Source organism: Cyrtonyx montezumae, unplaced genomic scaffold, assembly GCF_038088225.1.
Source record: "Cyrtonyx montezumae isolate F1298 unplaced genomic scaffold, pur_monq_1.0 scaffold_38, whole genome shotgun sequence".
NCBI lineage: Eukaryota > Metazoa > Chordata > Aves > Galliformes > Odontophoridae > Cyrtonyx > Cyrtonyx montezumae.
This window is the reverse complement of record NW_027072043.1, coordinates 1,061,613-1,084,998: the sequence shown is the minus strand read 5'-3', so window position 1 is coordinate 1,084,998 and position 23,386 is coordinate 1,061,613. Positions and strand designations below refer to the sequence as shown.

General features: G+C 48.0%; 5 protein-coding genes across 5 annotated transcripts in view; 1 reads left to right on the top strand and 4 right to left on the bottom strand.

The window, feature by feature from the left end:
• Window positions 1–13,466, bottom strand: part of LOC136054532 (zinc finger protein 22-like) — a 198,112-nt gene extending 184,646 nt beyond the window's left edge. The window contains exon 1 of the mRNA XM_065745823.1: window positions 13,459–13,466. The gene's annotated coding sequence lies outside the window, so the exon portion shown is untranslated. The remainder of the gene's footprint in view (window positions 1–13,458) is intronic.
• Window positions 1–23,386, bottom strand: part of LOC136054543 (zinc finger protein 621-like) — a 98,980-nt gene that overhangs the window by 14,882 nt on the left and 60,712 nt on the right. Inside the window, exon 2 of the mRNA XM_065745832.1 lies at window positions 10,372–10,498. Within this exon, the coding sequence (XP_065601904.1) occupies window positions 10,372–10,498 (127 nt within the window). The remainder of the gene's footprint in view (window positions 1–10,371; window positions 10,499–23,386) is intronic.
• Window positions 1–23,386, top strand: part of LOC136054544 (zinc finger protein 707-like) — a 130,411-nt gene that overhangs the window by 67,337 nt on the left and 39,688 nt on the right. The window lies entirely within an intron of this gene.
• Window positions 8,486–9,810, bottom strand: LOC136054542 (gastrula zinc finger protein XlCGF7.1-like). Its single transcript, XM_065745831.1, has 2 exons — window positions 9,663–9,810; window positions 8,486–9,575 (listed from the first exon to the last, which is right to left on the bottom strand). Exons 1-2 carry the CDS (start codon window positions 9,748–9,750, stop codon window positions 8,662–8,664), a joined length of 1,002 nt encoding a protein of 333 aa, XP_065601903.1. The 5' UTR covers window positions 9,751–9,810; the 3' UTR covers window positions 8,486–8,661.
• Window positions 22,105–23,386, bottom strand: part of LOC136054526 (zinc finger protein 773-like) — a 62,124-nt gene continuing 60,842 nt past the window's right edge. The window contains 2 exon segments of the mRNA XM_065745819.1: window positions 22,105–22,819; window positions 22,821–23,331. Of these exon segments, the coding sequence (XP_065601891.1) occupies window positions 22,573–22,819; window positions 22,821–23,331 (758 nt within the window). The 3' untranslated portion in view covers window positions 22,105–22,572.

The following is a 23,386-nucleotide window of genomic DNA, read 5'->3' as shown; positions in this document are numbered from 1 at the left end:
CTAAATCTTCCCCAGTGCAACTTGTGGCCATTCCCTCTCTTCCTGTCATTATTTATCAGGGAGAAGAGGCCCAACCCCTCCTCACCACAACCCCCCTTCAGGAAGTGGTAGAGTGCAATAAGGTCTCCTCTGAGCCTCCTTTTCTCCAGACTAAACAATCCCAGCTCCCTCAGCCGCTCCTCATAAGACTTGTGCTCCAGACCCCTCATCAGTTTTGTTGCCTTTCTCTGAACATGCTCTAGGGCCTCAATGTCCTTCTTGTAGTGAGGGGCCCAAAACTGAACACAGTACTCGAGGTGCGGCCGTACCAGAGCTGAGTACAGGGGGATGATCACCTCCTTGCTCCTGCTGGCTACACTGTTTCTAATACAGGCCAGTGTTGCGGTGACCCCAGGAGGATGAACCACATCCGCGTCAGAACGATCTTCTTAAGATGCTGATGCAAGAACTCAGAGAGACATTATATGATTATGCAGCTGAGCCAACTTTATTGCGCAGGTTACATACTTTTATACCCCATGAACACATGCTATTTTTAGAATAATTGTTAAGCAGTGGTTCTTGCTCTGTCCTTGCAAGATAAGCAGTGTCCAATTAGTTCTTCTTTTCCCACACATACCAGGGCCATATGGTTCCACTGCAAGCTTACTCCCTCATCGTTGCCCAGTCAGCAGTGCACCACTTCTCAAAATCCAGAGATCCGAACGTGCTGTTTTGTTTGCACTGCTACAAAGATAAGCACACACAACCTCCTTCCCTAAGCCAGTTCTCCACAGGCCAGGATGCCATTGGCCTTCTTGGCCACCTGGGCACACTGCTGGCTCATGTTAAGCCGAGCTTCAACCAACACCCCCAGGTCCTTTTCCTCTCTACATTCTTCAAGCCATTCTGCTCCAAGCCTATAGCATTGCGTGGGGTTATTGTGACCAAAGTGCAGGACCAGGCACTTGGCCTTATTGAACCTCATCCCATTGAGCTCAGCCCAGCTGTTCAGCCTATCCAAATCCCTCTGAAGGAAGTCTATCCCTACCCTCTGGCAGATCGACACATCCTCCCAACTTGGTGTCATCTGCAAACTTACTGAGGGTATACTCAATTCCCTCATCTAGATCATCAATAAAGATATTAAACAAGATGGGCCCCAATACCGACCCTTGGGGGACACCACTCATAATGGGACACCAGCTGGACTTAACTCCATTAGCCACTACCTGCTGAGCACAGCTCTCTAGCCAGTTCTCCACCCAGAGAAGAGCGAACCTGTCCACACCACGGGCTGCCAGTTCCTCAGGAGAATACTGTGGGAGACCGTGACAAAGGCCTTGCTGAAGTCCAGGTAGACTACATCAACAGCTTTTCCCTCATCTACCTGTCTGGTCACCCAGTCATAGAAGGAGATGAGGTTGGACAAGCACGACCTGCCCTTTGTAAACCCGTGCTGGCTGGGTCTGATCCCCTTGTTGCCATGCACGTGTCGTGTGATCTCCCTCAAGATCATCTGCTCCATAACTTCCTCTGATACCGAGGTCAGGCTGACAGGCTTGAAGTTCCCTGGGTCTTCCTTACAGCCTTTCTTGTAGATGGGAATCACATCGGCAAGCCTCCAATCTTGTGGGACCTCTCCAGATAACCAGGAATGCTGATAGATGGTAGAAAGTGGTTTGGCAATCACCTCTGCCAGCTCTCTCAGAACTCTTGGGTGGATCCCATCTGGTCCCTTGGACTTGTGGCAGTTCAGATGGAGGAGCAGGTCTCTGACCATCTCTGCTTGGATCACAGGGGGTGCATTATGCGCTCCGTCACAGACTACCAGGTCAGGGCGAAAATTACCCTGAGGATAACTGCTCTGTCTATTAAAGACAGATGTGAAGAAGGCATTGAGAACCTCAGCCTTTTCCTTATCCTCCGAGGTTAAATTCCCTGCCTCATCAAGTAAAGGAGAAAAGTTCTCCTTAGTTCTTCTCTTACTGTTAATATATTTGTAAAAGGATTTTCTGTTCTCCTTTACAGCAGTAGCCAGTCTAAGTTCAAGCTGGGCTTTTGCATTTCTAACTTCCTGCCTGCAAATCTTGGCAAGTTCTCTGTAGTCTCCCCAAGTAGCCTGTCCCATCTTCCAGAGGACATAGACTCTCTTTTTCTCCCGGGGTCTCAACAAAAGTTCTCAGTTCATCCACACTGGTCTTTTTCTCCTCTGGCTCGACTTGCAGGGCTCAGGGACAGCCTGCTCCTGTGCCTTTAAGATTTCCATCTTGAGGAGCACCCAGGCTTCCTGGACCCCTTTATCCCTCAGGAGCAAGTCCCAAGGGACCCTTGCAACAAATGTCCTGAACAGGTCAAAGTCTGCCCTCTGGAAGTCCAAGGTAACAGTTTTGCTAGTCACACTCTTGACATTACCAAGCATAGCAAACTCTACAATTTCATGGTCACTCTGGCCACGACAATCCCCAACCTTCACATCTCCTACTAGTCCTTCTGTGTTAGTGAAAAGCAGGTCTAGCAAGGCACCTCCCCTGTCAGGTTCTTGCACCAGATGTGTCAGGAAGCTATCTTCCATACACTCTAGAAATCTCATGGATTTCTTCCTTTGCGCAGTATTATATTTCGTGCATATATCAGGGAAGTTGAAGTCCCCCATGAGAACGAGTGCTGGCCATCGTGCAACATCTACGAGTTGTTTATAGAACACCTCGTCTATTTCTTCATCCTGACTAGGTGGTCTATAACAGACCCCCACCACGATGTCACTCCTAAAGACTATCCCCCTGAACCTTATCCATAGGGACTCTACTTTATCATTTCCAACCTCAAGCTCTTCAACATCAAAACACTCTTTGATATAGAGAGCTATGCCACCACCCTTTCTTCCCTGTCTGTCTCTTCTGAAGAGCTTGTAGCCATCAATCCCAGTAGTCCAGTCGTGGGAAGGGTCCCACCATGTTTCTGTAATAATGACAAGGTCATTGTTAGACTGCCTCACAATGGCTTCAAGCTCCTCTCCGGGTGGGTACACCACAACGTGGCAGGATTCTTAGTTTTAGTTTTAGAATTTGTCATCTGTCTTTGCATCTCTCTACCTCATCTCCCTGGGCTTTTAGGTAACACAAAGATGCTAAGGGAAAGATTTGCATCCTGCAGGGCAGCTCACAGCTTGGAAGGACATCTCTTTTTGACAGAGAGCCAAGTCTCATGATGATGGCATCTCATTAAAAGAAAATGAACCTGTCCCCTGCCTCACAGATTGTTGTCCACAGCCCCAGGCAGCTGCTTTCTGCCCCTGTGCACTGCAGAAGGAAATGAGCTCATGCCTGGAGAGATGCACCCCTGCTCTGCTTGAAGGTAGAGGTGTTTCTGGGTGTCAGAGGATGCCAGGGGGATTGCAGAGAAGAGGGGGCCTGCATGGAAGGGAATACAAAGTGGTTCTGTCCCTCTGGGCAACGTTTTTGTTTTTACCTTCCTCTCATTTGCTGATCACATCCCAGCTGCCTGGAGATCATCTTCCCTGCCTGCTGTTTCCATGTCTTGTGTCTTTCTGTTCTTTTCCTATCTGCACTCATTCTCAGCACACTAATGTCAGTGCACTCATTTGTGCCCCTCAGGAAGCTGCCTGTTTGCAGGGCAGTATCTGTGTGCATGCTTATCTTTGCAGGTATAAATGGACGTATCAGAAATCCTGAATTGGATCAACAAATCTGATGTTCGTTCTGTCCATTGGGTGAGAAAAGGCTGATGGAACATGAGGATGCTGCTCAAAGACCTACTTATCACCAAGGCTACATTACACAAGTCTCAGTGACATGTTCAAAATAGACAGATCTTTTCCAATTTTTCCAGTCATCCCTACCCTAGGAGTAGGAAAATGAACACGGGGCAGAATGTCCCGAGTTTTGTCCTCCTTGAAAAGTCTCCTATGCACCGCCCCGAGTGTGCAGTGCAGCTTTGAGCCCCCAACCCCACAGAGCACCTCTGGCCGTGGAAGGACCCTGAGCTGCCAAGGGGCTCCTTCCCCCACACGTCTCCCTGCAGCACCCTGGGCAGCTCTCCGGTCAGGCTGAGTGCTGAGGCTGGCAGGCAGGCAGAGTCCCTGTCCTGGCACACAGCCCCTGGGATGCAGGTGCCCTGCTCTGCAGGACAGCCCTGGGAACCCAACTGTACCCCAGCAGCACAGCCTGCAGCTGACCCTCAGGAGTCTTCTCTGCTCTTGGCTGTGCTACAGAAGACTTATCCTGTTACATGCTCTGAGCATTACTCCTCCTGCAAGCTCTCAGCATCTTCTCACTCCACAAAGCCTGTTACAGCTCTGTCCCTTCTCTCACTACAAGAAAGGCCCTGGAACGTGTTCAGAGAAGGACAACAAAACTGGTGAGGGGTCTGGAGCACAAGTCTTATGAGGAGCAGCTGAAGGAGCTGGGATTTAGTCTGAAGAAAAGGAGGTTCAGGGGTGACCCCATCAAAGTATACAGCTTCCTGAAGGGAGGTTGTAGTGAGGGAGGGGTTGGCCTCTTCTCCTAGATAACTAATGACTGGATGAGAGGCAATGGCCACAAGTTGCGCTAGGGAAAATTTAGACTGGATATGAGGAAACATTTTTTATTCTCTGAAAGAGTGGACAGATGCTTGAATGGCCAGCGTAGGGAAGTGGTGGAGTCACCATCCCTAGAGCTGTTCAAGAAGTGTCTGGATGAGGTGCTAAGGGATATGATTGAGTAGCTTAGTGAGTAGGGATGGTGACAGGAGGATGGTTGGGCTAGATGACCTTGTAGGTCCTTTCCAACCTAGTGTTTCTATATTTCTGTTTCCGTGTTTCCCTGTGTCAGCAGCAGGCCATTCCCCCAGCCCTGCTGCACGGTGCAGAGGAGCTGCCCCAGGGCACAGCTGTTTCCCTGCAGCACTGTCTGCTTGCCAGCAGCAACCTGCAGATGTCCTCGGAGCTCCTGGGGAACCTGCTCTGTCACACGATGAAATAAGTCATCTCTGATTTTCCCTTCTTTCCAGCAGTGTCATTTTTCCTGACTGAAGGATGATGAGGTGTATCTGAGTCACAGTGTCACACTCAATGACATCCCGGTGTCTGCTGCCTGACCCAGGCCAGCAGGGTCCTGAAGCAGGAATGGTCTCCCAGCCACCTCCCAGCCGTGTCACCTGGCCCTTCCTCTGTCTCCCTCACACTCCCCAGCTCAGCACTACTGGGAGAGTTTTCTGATGCTCTGCATGTCGGCACAGGAACAGCACTGGGCATGGAGTGTTCTCAGGTTCTGGGCTCCCTGCAAGACAGAAACTTAACATTTTAGTACCACGCAAGTAAATATTACCTAAAAAAAATGAACATTTTGCATCAGCTGAAGTGATTCAATATTCATAATAAACCTAGTGTTAGCACACAACCACAAAAATAAAAAGATTGTTATCCTACCCAGCTGCATCTTGGAACTTCAAGTACTTGAAGCTTGACTGTCTTCCTGTTGGAGCAGAGTTCATCATAGCGTCTTGTCTTTTTAGAAAAGTCTAAAATGTAGACAGTTCTCTGGATAACATAAATGTGAAAATACCCTTAAATATTAAAACTTCTGTCTTGGACAATGCTCCTTGAAAGCTTTCTCTTTCTCTACAACACTGAAAACTCCATAATTAACTGTTCAATGTAGAAGAACTGAGGGAAATGACTTATTAAGTCTTTCTGCACTGTAATGATCCCCACAGTGTATTTGGTGTCCACAGACTTCAGGTAAAGAGAGAAGACCACTGTAACCAAACACTGAAGGTACAGTCAAAGGGAAATGCTGGAGTGTGTTGTAGTATTAACTGTTTCCTGTGGAGCCATGACCAGCAAAGCATCCCCATAGGCATGTTAGAGGAAATAATTGGAGTCCATGATTACAAGTAGGCAAAGGCCCTGTGCAGGTGATTTGATGTTGAGGAAAGCCCTTGGTTTGTCTCATGGAACAAAAGGGTTAAGCCATAGCTGCAGCCTCTGCAAGTGTGGTTCTGTCTCTCACAGACAGCCCAAGGCTCTCCCACGGTCAGTGAGATGTGGGTGCGTAGCGTTCTGTGAGATACAGTGATACTACACTTGCTGCCTCCCAACAGGGCCACAAGGAGGCAAGGAGGCCTCAGCATCATGAGGACAATGTGTGCCCTTCTGAGCCTCAGCAGTACACACAACTGCTGTAGCCAAGTGAACAACCAGTGGAGCATTGCCTTACTCTGAGGTTTCTGCAGTCTCCCTAGTTGTTCCTTGTGATGCAACAGCACGGACTGATCACAGGGTCCTGCTGGGTGTCTCTGGCACCACAGCACTACTCTTTGAGGCAAGGGCTGACCTATCAGCTTGAGCAGAAAGAATCATTTCCAATGTCCTTTTCCAGTGAATCATAAGAACAGCTTTCCTACATCGTGAGAACAACTTGAGCAGATGTAAGCTGAAAGACAGAGGCTTGTGTAAATGTAAGGTCAAGAACAAAATGCGGAGACTGTGAATTTTTTGGTCAAGTGAAGATAAGAAATTAGAATAGATGTGCTGTTTTTGAAGATACAATGCAGAACAGATGCCTCAGCTCAACATAACATCAGTGCAAACCAGTTCAGGCTAACCCCCTTAAGTTTGGAAATTTACAGCAAAAGTGACCATTAGCTTTAATCCCATGTGCCCCAGAGATGTCATTCATTTCTTGGAATTTCTGCCCGTGTTCCTGGAATGTACTGAATATGGATGTGCTCTGCCTTTAAATATGCATTCGTTTCTCTCTTCTGTGTGCATGTTTGATGGGTGACCCCCATGTGCTCAGAACTATAAATAAAGATAGTACCTGCTTGACATAACTTATTGGCATGTCAAGTTATTTTATTGGTTTTCTTCTATTCACCAGCCATGTTCCTCTTGTAGTTCATTCAACAATGTTACATCCTGCCCACGAATGATAAGTGACCAGATTCACACCCCCCCCAATTAGATGAAGGTGAAACAACACTCAGAGTTTGCACACGGGAAAAAAATAGGTGAACTTTATTAGATTTCTACAAAACAGTCATCCTTTATGTGTCCACTCTCTCACAATTCTATCTGTCTAACTGTTTAGTTTTAAAAGCTGTTTAGTTTTACAAGAAATTCAAGCACAAATTCAGTTAACTATGGGCTTCAAGAGAAAAAAAGAGGAAAAGGAAAAAGAGAAATTAAAGGGGGCAGGGGGATTGCCAGTCCTGGATCCAGCACTAGGCCTGCTGACAGGGACGCTCCATTTGGCACAGAAGGGAAACAGCCACACTAGAACCACAGGCAGCAGCAGAGAAGAGCATCCATCTTCCCCACCCTCCAGCTCTTATTTATAATATCAATGCAAAGCAGAGAGGTAAGCCCCTACTTGGAATTGGAGTTGGCTCCAGTCCTAGAGACACAGGACACCATCCAGAGGAAATCACATCAGGCTCCCTCCTGTAACCTGACCATTTCTCAGATTTTGCTCTGGACTCTTCCAGGATTGGCTGATACATCAGTCAAACTAAGGAAGGAACACCCAGTTCTTCCCTGTGATTTAACTGTCTCCCAGGACATCATCCAGGATCACATTAACAGTCAATCACATCTCATTCTGTACACCACCCCATGGCTCAAACTTTCTGAGGTCTTCTTCAATAGTGGTGATCTGCACATAGTGGTTAGCAGGAGGAAAGGAATAGAGGAGATGAGGCCTACTATTTGAAGCAAAAATCCACACAATATCATAGAACCGATACTCACAAACCACTTCCCCTGACTCCTGCATCCCAGTGAATTCAGCAGTGATGTGATCCATGGCCCAGAGCTCAGTCCATCTAACCAGTCTTTAGGCTGCATCACTTGAAAACACTATTCAGCCTTTTCTGAGATTTCCTTTGTTTTGACAGGCCTCAGTTGGGTTAGTGGTAGCATTGCGGATGGTGATAAACCATTCTCCCTCAGTTCACTTCAACATTCCTCATATCCCATGTTAATAGCAACATGTCTAGTGCCATTGGTTTTGCAAGGCCGCCTTGGATACCTGTTGAACCTGTACATTTGGTTCTGCAAAAGCATGTCCTGTCCAACTTCTTAGCACGTGGACCTACCAAATTAGATCCTCTAGGGCAAGCTGGTGTCAGACAATAAGTGTACTTGGTGCCAAAGCTGCCTCAGATGTCAAAGGCATTCTCATATCCTAGGTGTAATGATCAGGCCATAGGACTGAATGAAGTCAAACCACATCAGTGCTGTACCAGACATTCTAGAACTCCAGCATGAACTGGAGTCAAAGGCAGCCAACTGGTATGCCACAACGGACATCACTCCTCACAGTAGCCAGGCAACATGGTCTCACTTTCAGCCTCCTGCAGAAAGCCAGAGAAGTTTCTAGTGCATTACTTGCTACATACATTCATGTATATCTATGAATTGTCATAACTATTATCCTTTTCTCTATGTCACTGAGCAGCTTTATCTCAACTCATAAGTTCTACTAAGGTGTTTTTTTTACTATTATTATTATTATTCTCTCCCACAACCCACTGGGAAGCAGAGGAGTGATCAAAGGGTTATGCTAAGTTAAAACATAACACCCTTTACAGTCACTTTCCACTGTGGACATGCTTACGGGAGATGAGTCTAGAACTGCTTCTAAAGCTCTTTTCAAGCTCAGGGCACTTGTAAGGTCTCTATTCTGTGTGGATGCGCTGGTGGCGGATGACATTGGAACTGCTTTTGAAACTCTTCCCACATTCAGGACACGTAAAGGGCCTCTCTCCTGTGTGGATGCGCTGGTGGTAGGTGAGGTGGGAACTCCGTTTAAAGCTCTTCCAGCACTCAGAGCACTTGAAAGGTCTCTCTCCTGTGTGAATATGCTGGTGGTAGGTGAGGGAGGAACTGCTTTTGAAGCTCTTCCCACAGTCAAGGCACTTGTAGGGTCTCTCTCTTGTGTGGATCAGCTGGTGGGAGTAAAGGGTAGAACTGCTTTTGAAGCTCTTACCACACTCAGGACATTTAAAGGGTCTCTCTCCTGTGTGGATGCGCTGGTGGCAGATGAGGGTAAAACTCCGTTTGAAGCTCTTCCCACACTCAGAACACTTATATGGTCTCTCTTCTGTGTGGATGTGCTGGTGCACAATGAGGTTGGAACTGCTTTTGAAGCACTTCCCACACTCGCTGCACTTAAAAGGTCTCTCTGCTGTGTGGATGTGCTGGTGGTAGGTAAGGTGTGCTCTGCATTTAAAGCTCTTAACACAACAAGAGCATTTGTACAGTCCCTCCCCAGAGTGTACGTACTGGTTGTCAACAAGTCTGGAATAACTTTTAATGCTTTTTGCACACTCCTTTCTTGAACTGTGTTTCTTCTTCTGGCATACTGCCCTGTTCCTGGCATCTTCAGGCTGCTTCTGACCTGCACTGAAGTCCAGTAAGTTTCTTGTTCTCCTTCCAAGATGATTTCTCAGTGGTTTCTTGAAGCACTCTCCATGCTTCACGCCCTCCTGGATATCCATTCTGGTTATTCCCACAGACATATTACCCCACTGCCTCTGGACCACACCAGTTTCCTGCAGATTTGGCTTTATATTTGAGATCTCATCTACACCTAGATGACAGAGGAAAATGGGTCAGTAGCACAAGGTGCCCGGAATATTACCTAGCCCCAACCTTGTCCTTCCCTCCACCACCTCACCTGGGCTGACATCTCCTGCCATGGCCTCAGGTCTACTCACATCCAGGATCCAGGGCTCTTCCCCTTCTTCAAGGAGGGAGATCAACATGGGTTTAGGGCCTGGAAGTGGAGCTTCAATGATAGGAAAAGGAGAGATGAGAGCATTTCCATCATCCTGGCAAAGCTGCTTGTCCAGCAACTCCTTACAATGTCCCTCCTCAAAATGAAACCACAAATAGACACTGTGCCAAAACACAGCAGCTTCCTTTGGAGCATAGAATGCTTTTACATCTCTGAAAAGTATGCAGGAATATTTTCTTTAGAAATACCTTTAGAACCATTCCTTTATTTCCTTACAATATATCAGTGCCCAAGGCATCAAAATGTTTAGGGCAATTGAACAGGAAATCCTAAATTCTCAAGGAATAACCAGAGAGTCATCTGTTTGCTGGAGCTGGTAGCACTGTGCAACGCAGCTGCACAAAAGCTGATTGCAAGGAGATGGTCCTCATCCTGCTGGCTGATGCCTGCTGGCCAGCACTGACTCCGGGATTTTATCAGAGTGCTGAGTATGCTAAGCCCTTATGAAACTCATGCTTCTCTGAGTTTCTTTTGTTGCTATTGTCAAAGTCAATAAACTGCATGGCGAATACTCTGGGTCTTCTTGCAGAGGCCCATTTTGCACAGACAAAGGTGCCCTAATGAGGAGGAAAGGCAGCAAAGCCCTCACCCTGCATGGTCACGCACTCGTACATCTCCAACATCACATCCCGGTACAGTGCTTGCTGTGCAGGGTCCAGCAGCGCCCACTCCTCCCTGCTGAAATACACGGCCACCTCCGCAAAGCTCACGGGCTCCTGCAAGCAAAGAGCTCCTTGCTAGGAACAGACAAGGCCTAGGGAAGCAGCTCACAGAGGAGTGAAAATCCAGTCCCAGCCACTTCTCTGTCCCCAGCACACACATGCTGCTTGAGGGCACCTCCCTCTCCCCCTGCATTCACATCCCTCACACCTTGGCCTCTCCTGCCCGCTTCTCCCAACCCCTACCTGAAATGGATGTGCTGGGGCCATTTGCAGCTCTCCTGCAGGCTGGGATGATCACAGGTGGAAGGTAGAATTTGAACTGTACCCTGGAAAGACAAGAGAAATGGCAGCAGAGCTGTGAGGGAACACAGCAGTCCCTGTCCAAGCCCAGCCCTCCCCAGACCATCTGCATAGCACTGCCTGGAGGATGGCACACCTCACCTTGTACAGAAAAGCAATGAGCAACCAAATTCAAAACACTCTGGCTAAAAGACAGTAATCATCACAAAGCTGTCTCAAATGGGGGGGCAGAAAAAAACTGACAGCTGACGGTTAACTGCTGAGGACTGACTGACCATGGGTCTAAAGACAAAGCATGACAAGGAGACAGTCATCATACCCCAGAAAAGAGATCAGTTTGAGGTCACATCTTAGCAGAGATCCTTCACCCTCTTTTGTCCAGACACCTTGCACATACAGATCTGCTGTAAGAGACTCACGCTTAGTTTGGAGCTTTGTGACCTTCTCTATGGTTATGTCTTAGATTGTGCTCATATGATTCTTTACACACAAAGCCGTGAACAAGTCCGGGACTGGAAGTGGATCCAGGTCAACCAAGGCTCCTTATTTTTGTGGGTTCAGGAGTTGAGACAGGAAGGGGGACCACTCTGAGCCTCATGGCTCAATGGGAGGGGCTCCTGTAGGTGTGTGTACAATCCAGCCTTGTTAAAGACACTGTTAAAGCACTACAGCATATGTGTTGTATATCAATAAATACAGTCCTGCTTCTCTGTTGCTTTGGATCACATATTTTATTTGGATCCACCTGTGACAAATTGGCAAAGTCATGAGGGGCCACACAAGGATGTAAGGAAAGAGACATCACCTGCAAAATGCCAGGTTTAGAAGCTGCATATGAATGAAAGCAGAACAGAAATAGACAGGAACAGGGAACAAAAGCTAAATTTGCAATCAAATCTCTGAAAATGGAGTAATTAATCTTGGCCAAATAAAATAAATAAATCTTTAATCTTTAAATATAAAGCACTAGCCCTGGACTTTCCCAGGGACACCATTCATCATCAGCCTCCTGGTGTTACCTTCCATCTGACACTAGCAATCCAGAAAGAAGGTAAAAGTGATGGAAAATATTTCAGCTCCTGTACCATTAGGATAAGCATGGAAAGGAAAACATCTTTCCAGTTCCCCAGTCTACCTCCGGAGGAATGGTAAGGCCTGAAGTCAGAACAAAGAGTGCCCAGAAGGCATCAGCCCCAGCAGACCAAGAGAAAAGGTGATCCATGAATGAATAATGCCAGCCCATCTATGTACATTAATTGCAACTGGTCTTTAGGAAATCTGGCAATGTCTTTGTCATAAATTCCACAGCACAAATGTCAGTGCCAACCCAGCTCGGATCTGGGAAGCTGAGCATGCAGTTCAGGCAGCAAAGAGTTGAGACTTCCAGCAGCAATGGAACAAATCATTGTGTGCCAAACTGCCAGAGACACTGTCTGGCTCCCGGGTGAGAAACATACGTCAGATAAACTTACAAATTGTCAGGAAACATTGTTCCCACCCCCTGGAGAAACAGGGAGGCTGCAGAGCATGGACTTGGTGCATCTGCTGTCCTCCCTGAAACAACATAAGACTGAAGTTCAGCAACACTACATTTCTGCTACTGAGACAGGAATGGGTCAAAATAAAACTTAAGAATTGTGTAAAAGGGTGGAAAGGGATCTTGAGCAAGAACAATAAGGAGGGCACTGATATTGAGAAGCATCATGATAGATTGGTGTACTGGAATGAGCTGATACCACAAAACTGCAGATAAAACCCAGGAGAAGCTGGAGTAGCATCTCCAACTTCAGCGAGGTGAAAAGTGCACAGCAAGGAAGCCCTAAGGCCTTCATCTTCAGGACCCCCACCCACCACCACCAGGAGGCACAGCGCATGCCCATCCCAAGGAATTCAAGGCAGGACTTATGGAAACGACTTCTTGGAGTTAACTGTAATAATCCTTCCCACTTCTCAGAGATTTTATGACTATTTATGCTTTATGCTCTTAAATTTTCAGTCACTTCTCCCTTCAGTGTGCAAGTCAGGTGGGGATATCCCTCTTGCACCCGGCGTGTGATCACAGTGCTGAATAACCTTACCTGCCTTATCACCTAACTCTGGGTTATAGATTTTGTTTCCACAAGTCACTACGGCACTAGGTGGAAGATCTGAAATTCAAGTGTGCTCCATTTACAACGTGCTTGGGGCCCTCTGCTGTGTGCAAAAGGCATCTGAAGCTGCCGGGACAGCCGGAACAAAACCCTTCGGACACTTTCTCACAACAAAGACCGCCCTGTCCCCAGTACTTCAGGGGCTGACACAGTGGCAATTCCCCGCTTATTAGAGGCTTCCCATTCAGTCCCACAAAAGAAGGCACCAAGGTTTTTAAAGCTTACAGGAATCCACGCGTGCAGAGCTGCGCAGCAAGGTCCTCTCGTGCGGTCCAGAGGGAGAAATGCAGTCCCAGCTGCGCTGTATCACAGAGATGCAACCGGGCAGCAGAGCACGCTGACCTCCTGCGCTCACTTCCTCCCTGTCCCAGCTCCGAGCCCTTCCTGTGCCCCTCTCTGCCCAACCCGGGCTGCAACACGCCTGCAAAGTGTTCCTCCTGTCGTTGCAGACCGCCTGGCCCAGCAAAGCTGCCGTACCGGGCAGCAGATGGAGCCAGGACCAAGGTCCCACCCGGTGCTGCTGGCAGTGTGTGCACCTCTGCACGATCCTCTAAGGGCACCTACCTTGGGTGCAGAGCAGGCTGCTCCCAGCTCTGTTGCAGGCAACCGGGCTCCTTTGAGTCACGCAGAGCACAGGATGCCGAGTGCCCTCAGCCCGGAGCTGGCCGCAGGACGGCCTTGGCGCACCTCCTGCCACCGCGGTGCTGCCCGGATGGCTTCCAGCCAGGCTCTCGCTGCTTCAGCACAGGCTCAGGTGCCACAGCGAGCACGCCCCGAGCCGGCTGCCAGGTGGCACAGCTCATTCTCAGCTCACATCAGCTCCCGGGAGAAAGGAAGAGAGGAGGGAGGGAGCGGGGCTGTGTTTGTAACGCTAATGAGGCTTTCTGCGCTATCTTTGCTTCCTTTGCTGGGGACATTTTGCACATCCATGTCGTCAGGCATCCCTACGTTCTTGTCCTTGCGTTCCTTTAACTCCTCTGAGCCGCGAACATGTCTCAGTAAGAGGCAATCGCCGGCTGCCCTGCTCTCGAGGACATCTCCCTTCAACTGGGTGAGTTCTTGTCCTAACCACTTCTCCTGGTTTCTCTGTTAGGTCTTCCTTTGAAGGTATAAGCACGGTTAACCTCTCTGCTGTACGAGGGCCTGCTCTGATGTTCGCTGGTGTTTATCTACAGACTGTAAGGCCACCCAGAAGGAACTGCCCTCGGGGTACTTGGGACCTTGTGTACATGTGATATAGGTTGGTTTTCTTACCAATAGGTATTAATACATTAGTTTAAGAACCGATATATAAGTTTATAAAAAAGAATGCATGTGTGATACTTTCAGTATACTTAAAATGATTAAAATAACTTGTGGAAACCGGGGGTCTGTGGAAAAACAAGTAAAGTTCCCATCTTGTTGGGGGAATTGGTTATGACTCTCCCTGGAGGAATTTGGTGTACAACCATGGCTTGAGGGAGTTGGCAGACTCAATTACCTAGCAATGTGAGGAGTCCATCATAAAGTGTATTTAGATTAAAGTTTATTCAGACTGTTGTGATGGTTGCAGTTTGCACCAGCCAAGATAGATGAAGACTGGAATAAGAAACGATTGTCACCACCCTCCTCCCTCCCTCCCTGGGCGGCTCCCAGAGCACTCAGAGAAAGATCCTGGGGCAGAGACACTGCAAACTCCTGCTGTGAAATGGTGTGTTACCTGGAGGTTGGGCAGGAACACATTGGAAGCAAGAATGTCCTTATCTGCAGAGATCTAGGAAACCCAATATCCCATTAGCACTGGAAGCCTCTGGGGCTGCAGAGGAGACTGAAATTTGGTTTTTGTATTTACCAGGGGCACCAGAGTCCTTAATTAGTCGAGACTGGTTGGAGGAATTAGAGGGAAAAATCAAATTTTAGAATGGGGTCTTTTGTAGACAGGACAGGTGCGTGGAAGACCAAAGAGTGCTGAGCCAGTTTTTAATGATGAAACTTTGGAAAAAAATTAAAGAGAGAGAGGCCTGGGAAAGGCAAAGGTTAAGGAAGGCACAGGAGGGAACAGAGAGGAAATGGAGAAAGCAAAGACAAGAAAGGACAGTGGGTAGAGACAGGAAATAATTGCTGTTGATCATAGTGCAGGGAACTGAAAGAATGATGATTAAAAAAAAAGTGTGAGTAATACCTGAATTGATTGTTCAGAGACTGGAACTCTTGTGGAAAAGATTTAATTTGTGATTGCAATGGCGGGCATTCTGCAACCATGAGTGCCTGCTATAAGAAAAACAAGTTTTTATATCTCCTGGTTCCCAATGCTGAGTCCCTCCGCTGCCTCCAGGCTCACATTCTTCACAAGCGCATCCTCTAGGTAGCTGACAAAGTCCTTCTCACTTGGTTTCTCCAAGTAAGCAGAATCCACAAAGCAGTTGCCAGGCCAGTGTCTTCTCCCATTTTTCTTGACAGATCAGTTTGCTCCTTCTTGCACAGTTCTGGGTGCAGATGTATGTCTTACAGTCCTTACCTTTGGTCAACCCTCAGCCCCGTCTGCCATCTCCCCAAGGGACGAGAGTGCACAAATTAACATGCCAGTCAGATTCTCCTTTTATCTCTCCAGAACATGCATACCCCATTCTTTAACCACAGACAGAAGCTTATCTTGTATCATGGGTTCTGAGGTATGTCCCTTTGGTACAACACTCCAAAACTTATGTAAAAAAAAAATTCCCAGATCAAGAAGGGAGAACAGAAGGTCATTATTAAAACCTGAGCAATGTAGACAATGTTAGAGGTTTGAGCATTGGCAGTGAGATTGCCCACAAAAAACAGCAGCAAAGAAGATCAGAGCCGGATCATTCAAAGGCCATGATATAATGGCAAGAAATGCAGAACGAAGGGGACCGGGGGTGAGTTACTCTGTTGGATTTCTCAGCTTCAGTACCACCCACTTAACTCCTTCTACTTTTGCGCAGATGCTCTTCACAGCATGGAGACACTGGTCCTGGCTCCATCGCTTGACTGCTAGGCTAGTTGGGCTGCAACGACGGGAGAAACACTTTGCAAGCGTGTTGCAGCCCGGGTTCGGTAGAGAGGGGCACAGGAAGAGCTTGGAGCTGGGACAGAGAGGAAATGAGCACAGGAGGTCCGCGCGCTCGGTTGCCCGGTTGCATCTCCGTGATACTGTGCAGTTGGGACTGCGTTTCTCCCTCTGGTCCGCACGAGAGGACCTTGCTGTGCAGCTCTGCACGCGTGGATTCCTGTAAGCTTTAAAATTCCCTGTGCCTCCTTTTGCGGGACAGAATGGAAAGCCTCTAATAAGCGGGGAATTGCCACTTCCCTCCCTGTGCCCTTTGGGGACCCAGCGGGCAACGTCTGCCTCTAGCGGCCCTGTCAGCGTTACGTTATGTGCGCTTAGCGCTTGGCTGACGGCTCGCTCGTTTTGTGGCTTGTGTCAGCCCTGAAGTACGGGACTGGGCTGTCTCTGCTGTGCGAACGTGTCCCAGGGGTTTAGTTCCTGCTGTCCCAGGAGCTGCAGATGCCTTTAGCACACAGCTGCGGGCCCCGAGCACGTCCCGCATCTGCCGCTGCTCCAGCACTGGGCTCCTGTAACGTATGACGAAAAGCTGACAGGCTGTGGGCTGACTTGAGGACGAGCCGAGAACGCGCCCAAGCAGCGTGTCAATAAAGTCTAGACCAGTGTGCCAAACTTCTGCAAAGGGCACCCACTGCTGCGAACGTCCCCTGGAAGTAAACGCAGACTCCGTGCTCAGTTTGATGGGAAAAAGAGCCCCCTGGTGGGCGAGTAGGAGAATGCAGACAGCGAGGCATTATTGGTGCAGATAAGTTCAGCTGGCACGCAGCCAGCGAGAGCCTTCGGGCCCTCTGCTGTCAGGTGGGGTGGGCAGAAGGCTGAAACAGACAGCAGAAAGTTCAGCTTTGCCAGCAGGGATGGGAGCTGGGGAGGGGAGGGGAGGGGAGGGGAGGGGAGGGGAGGGGAGGGGAGGGGAGGGGAGGGGAGGGGAGGGGAGGGGAGGGGAGGGGAGGGGAGGGGAGGGGAGGGGAGGGGAGGGGAGGGAGGAACAGTTGGAATGGTTTGCAAGGTGTTTCTGTCCCTGGCTGGTTGGCAGTTGGGGTGGAAACGGCTATGCTGGGCATTTGGCTGCGAAGAGAGAAGGAGGAATGCGTGTATTGAGAGATGTAGGTAAAAAATAGTGACTTTAACAACGGCTCAATGAGACTGGAGTATCCATCTGGTTATTTACTACCTTGAGCATTATTCAGGGCATGAAGTAGCTTACACGGTTCAGCTGAAGTTACAAGAGCATTGGTCAGTGGTGATCTGACTGTCTCAGGCTGGTTTGGCTACGGTGTTGTCAGATACACATCTGACATTCTTCATCTCATCAGATGAAGAAATAATTTAAGTATTTTTTATTATTTTTGTATTACATTTTTATATAATAGTTTTCTATTATTTTTATTTATTATTAAGAAAGCTGCTCGTTCTTTTTACCATCTCAAGTATCTGAGGTGTAGTACCATCTAGTTAACTCCTTCTAGTTTTGCACCTCCTTACCTGAGGAATGTGAGCCGTTATCCCTTTTAGGTGACATCAGCAGTAGGTGAATTTGTGAACAAAACAGTCGCCTTCACCAAGTACCTTTCCACTTGGCTTTTTGACCCTTAGTCCCCTTAAACAAGCCCATGGCTACTTGCATTCCTTAGAGCATGGATGAATATCTGCCAGAGGATTTAAGTAGTGCAATCTAAAAAACTTGCCATGTAGACCATCAGGTGTTCCCTCAGTGATCAATGGAGGTGGTGCTTCAGCAGGCTGCTGTGCTGGCAGTTGCAATCTGCACTGAGGCTTGGTGTGTTTGTGTGTTGGGGGCTGCATTCAGAGTGTTCTTCAATGAACCGGTTATTTTCCTGCACCTCCTGTTGGGTGGGTGTACCGTTTTCTAACAGTTTTCTGCAACTCTTTTTGGGGGAGTGGTACCCTTCAGGCGTGCTTCCAGTCAAATACCCGATCACCCAGTTAGCACAGGCTGTCCTTGATGAATTTCTCAACTTGCTTCACCACTCAGTCTTACGATAAAAGTCCCTTTTCCCATTCCTCATGTATCGCTGCTCAGTTTCTTTAACTGCAGCTGAGTCAGACAAAAACAGTCATTGTGCTGCTGCTGCTTGCCTCAGCTGATTAGTGGATGTGCCTTTAATAATAGTGTCCTTGCTGAAATTCCTTTATGGAATCAAACTATAAAACTATAAAAGTTCAGCATGTGTGGCATAAATGATTACGGCTGACAATGAGAGGAAGTATTTTTAATCCAAATAATCATTACATGGTGTTGCACTTGGAGTGGGGCAATCCCAGGTGTTTGTACAGACTGAGGGAGGAAGTCCTTGGGAGCAATCATGATGACAAGGACTTGGGGGTCCAGGGCTGGGGAGGGATGGGCTCGGACAGGGCCTGCTGCGTTCCCTCACAGCTTCACTGCCATTTCTCTTGTTCCTCCAGGCTCAGTTCAACTTCTGCCTTCTACACGTGATCATTCCAACCTACAGGAGAGCAGCAAATGGCCACACTTCATACTTCTAACTTAGGGTTTTGGTGAAGTAGCTGGGAGAGGACAAGGGATATGAATGCAGAGGGAGAGGGAGGTGCCCTCAACCAGCATGTGTATGCTGGGGACAGAGAAGTGGCTGGGACTGGAGTTTCCCTCCTCTGCGAATTACTTCCCTGGGCCTTGGCTGAATCAACCCCAGAATCTAGATGTTAAGCAAAAATCAAAACACATATAGAAGAAAATCTCTGTGTAATAGGTGTGTAATAAATAACAATTCCTTTATAGACTTTTTGAGGGTTGCCTTTGAGTTTTCAAGATTAATTTTCCATTAGGCATGATCACATAGCAGCAAAATAATGACTTTTACATTTGGTATAAATAGGGATTTTTACAAGTATATTAAATATATATTACAGTTGGAAGCAAGTTTCAGAGGTCATCTAGTCCAACTCCCTGACTATTTTAGGGCTAACCAAAAGTTAAAGTACATTATGTATGGCATTATCCAAATGTCTCTTGAACTTCAGATGTCATGGGACAACAGCTTCTTGAGGAAGAATTTCCACTGTCTACTTTATAGGAGTGTGTTGGAAGATGAAAGAGAAGTGGGGATTTCTGTCCTGACTTGAGAAAGTTATTGATGTATGGGATTGATGTAGGTTGAGGAGAAAATGGTCAGAGACTGGCTCAGACATGTTCCACTGTGATAGTGGGATGGAATCTGGTCCTCTCACTCACACTTGTAGGACCAGGGTCCTGGCAGACACGAGGAGCCTGGCCACCAGTGAAGACAGAGGCAAAGCACTGATTGAGCACTTTCCTCAGCTTTTTACTCATCTGAGGAAGCCAGTTCTTCATCTGCATTTATCAGAGGGGGAACACTGTCCTTGGTCTGTCTCATTGTGCCCATGTACCTGAAGGAACCCTTGTTATTTTTCACATCACTTGCCAAGTTCAGCTCCATCTGTGCCTTGGCTTTCCTGATCTTATCTCTGCGCAAGCGGATGACATCCCTGTATCCTTCCCAGGTTACAACACTGCTTCCACTTCCTGTACAGCTTCCTCTTTTCTCTCGGTTGAAGCTGCAAGGCTACCCAGCTGTGGATGCCCCCTCTGTGGAGTCGTTCAAAGCCAGGCTGGATGGAGATGTGAGCAATCTGGTTGAATGGGAGGTGTCCCTGCTTACAGCAGAGTTATTGGAAATAGATGATCTTAAAGGTCCCTTTGAACCCAAACTATTCTGTGATTCTAAGAGAGAGTCTGGAGACAGGCAGACTCCCACTTGGATAAGGAGAAGATGGTCAGAGATTGGCTGGGGAAAAAATCAATGCGCACAGATCAGTGGGCCCCAATAGGATTCACTCAAGAGTGCTGGGGGAGCTGGCAAAAGTGACTATCAAGCCACACTCTCTCATCTTTGAAAGATCTTGGAGAATGGGAGAGGATGCTTGAAGACCGGAAGATAGCTACCGTAACACCAGTCTTCAAAACAGGCAAGAAGGACAAGCCATGAAAATACAGGCTGGTCAGCCTCGCCTCTGTCCCTGGAAAGGTGATGAAACAACTTGTTCTGGATGCCATCTCCAAGCAATTGGAAGAGAAGAAGGTCATCGGGAGTGGTCAGTACAGTATCAGTGGATGTTGTGTACCTGGACTTCAGCAAGGCTTTTGACACTGTCTCCCACAGCATCCTTGCCATGAGGCTCTAGGAAGTATGGGATAGATGAATGGAAAGTGAGGTGGATTGAGAACTGGCTGAGTGGCAGAGCTCAGATGGTTGTCATCAATGGGGCAGGGCCTAGTTGGAGGCGTGTAGCTGGTGGTGTTCCTCAGAGGTTGGTGCTGCATCTGGTCTTATTCAACATCTTCATCAGTGACCTGCATATAGGCACAAAGGGCACCGTCAGAAAGTACTAAGCTGGGAGGCATGGCAGAGACAGAGCAGAAAGCTGTGCCACCATTCTGTAAGGTTTGGACAGAGTGGGGAGTTCAGCAGAGTGGAATGTGGTGAGGTTCAACAAGAGCAAGTGTAGAGTCCTGCTCTTGGGAAGAAATACTAGCACAAAATGATGAAAACACAAAATAGTCAGAATGCTTCTTGGGGAAACCTGAAAGGAATGGGGAAACACATGAGCAAGGTCATAGGACAGGAATTAATTGGATGTAGCTGAAAAGTAAATCATCCCACCTCTTGCCTCAGCTGCTGCCTCCTGTTGTTGCTGATTCCCAAGCCTCCCAGCTGCTTGCTTCTTCCCCATGCATTTCCCTTGGAGCTGTGTGTTCCTCCAACCCCCAGGGCCCTGCTCTACTCCTGCATGACACTAGGCCCCTGCTTCCTGTGATGGAGGAAGCAGCACTCTGCCGTACTGCAAGAATCATCTCCTTGCAGCTTGCTGGAAGGGCTCAGGGAACCTACAGAGAAACTCACAGCGGACATGGGCAGGCTGTTGCTATCTTCACCAGCTCACCAATATCAGAAACTCCACTTCCTGGAAACTGCAATCCAAGCACTGTAGCTTGAGCTGAGCCCAGCAAATGTGATGGCCCTTCTGCATGAGCTCTTCCAGACACCTTCCCAAGGTCAAAGCAAAGACCTTCAAGCTCAGAAAAGTGGCAAGTATGCACCGGAGAGCACTCTGAAACCTCTGTGCTGCGGCGATAAACTGCTTGTGCACCCCTTGTGTTTGCACTGCCTTCTGTTCCCACCACCTCCTGAAACATGGGATGCTGCACTTAGGAGAAACAAGCTCAGCTTTTCGTAGATTTAGTGGAGCCAAGCAAAGCTTGGTGTCTCACAGCTGCTCTGAGCTCCTGATTAAACCTTTTGGGAAGAGGAGTAGAAGCAATGTGAAGCACTGTGAGGAAAAATGGCAGGCTTGCGTGAAAGAAATACCTCCTGATGAAGCAAGCAGTGGACTGGAGTCAGAAGCAAAATCAAACTTCCTTGTACCATTCCTCAATCCACATGCAGTCTTCTGTTTCTAGAACAAAAAGCAAGACTACACTGAAAAAAACTCCAGAACAATTTTCCTATTACATTCATCTCCTTCTCCTCCAACTACAGGTTACATTCAGAAAACTTCAGCGAGCCAAATTACTGCTCTCCTGACCCTTGTATTTCATTCATCAGTGCACTCAGAAACTAATGAGAGCAGCGCATGCACACAGACACACAGAACATCCGTGCAAGGCTGATTATCCTTAGGAAATGGCATCAAAAATCTGCTTGCAAGAAAAGCAGAGGAGAAAAGCATACACAGTAAGAGAATTTCTTTTGTTAGAAAGAAAGGCGATCTGAAGCTCCTGGGTTAAATCCCTTATGCAGAGGGTTCCAGCGATGCCATCTCCTTTGCAAACTCTTCCTGTGGGGGGAGAAGCATCTGGGTTTCACTCATGCTGAGGTCTCCAGCACTCTAAAGGTCTCTGCACTGGGGGCTTTCCCATGAGAAATGGAGAAGTGGAACATGCACACAGACACACAGAACATCCGTACACAGCTGATTTTCCTTAGGAGATGGCATCAAAAAGCTGCTTCAGGAAGAGCAGAGGAGAAAAGCAGGAACAGTTACAGAATTGCATGTTAGAAAGAAAAGGCAACCTGAAGCTCCTGAGTTATGTCCCTTCTGCAGATGGTTCCAGTGATGCCATCTCCTTTGGAAAATCTTCCTGCAGGGGGAGAAGCATCTGGGTTTTCCTCATGCTGAGGTCTCCAGCTTTCTCAAGGTCTTTGCGCTGGGAGCTTTCCCATGAGAAATGAGCAGACCGCCCTGAGAGAAATTCTTCATGCAGCACAGACACTTGCAGGGCATTCCCCGCAAGAGTAATGGGAAACATTCAATGCAGACAGACCTCTGGATGAAGTTCTTCCTGCAGTGCTGGCATTTCTGTGGTCCCTGCCCTGAGTGGATGCCTTTCTACTTGATCAGGTTGGAGCAGTGGTTGGAGCTCCCCACACTTGGGACAAGGGAACTGTGTTGTTCCTCACCACACACAGCCACAGTGGGTAACCAGGCCGTGACTCTGGTTGAAGCTATTCCATGTCTGGGGCATTGCAGGCTCTGTCTGCTCTGAGCATGTGCTGGTAGGAAACGTGGCTGGAACTGCTTCTGAAGGTTCTCATATTCTGGGGGTGCTTCTACAGTCTGTCAGCAGTGTGGATGTGCTTGTGGGATTTGAGATCAGAACTGCTTCTAAAACTCTTCTCACACTCAGAGCACTTATAGGGTCCCTCTCCTGTGTGGGTCTGCTGGTGCCGCTTCAATTTAGAATTCCTTTTGAAGCTCTTCCCACACTCAGAGCACTTATATGGTCTCTCTCCTGTGTGGCTGCGCTGGTGCTGCTTCAATTTAGTACTGGTTTTGAAGCTCCTCCCACACTCAGAGTACTCATGCTCTCTCTCCTGTGTGGCTGTGCTGGTGCAGCTTCAATTTAGAACTGGTTTTGAAACACTTCCCACACTCAGAGCACTTATATGATCTCTCCCCTGTATGGATGCGCTGGTGCTTGAAAAGCTGGGATCTCCATTTGAACATCTTCCCACAATCAGAGCACTTGTGCAGGCTCTTTGCTGAGTGCATGCACTGGTGCTTAACAACACATGAATCCATTTCAAAGTTTTTCTCACACTCATGGCATGGATCCTGCTTTTTCCTCTGGCACACATCCTTGCTCCTGGGATCTTCATGCTGCCTTTGACTTGTACTTAAGTCCAGTGGGTTCCTTGATGCCTTTAACAGATACTTTCCCTGTTGTATATTGATATGCCTGCCTTGACTTTCTTCCTGAACCACTTGGACATCCCTTCTGATTTCTCCCACAGAGATGCTACCGTGCTGTCTTTTGGCCACACCACCTTCCTGAAGACCCTTCCTCAGGTTTCTTATCCCAGCACCTGCTGGATGACAAAGGAAAACCAGAAATAGCACATGGTGCTCCAAATACTCCTCCCA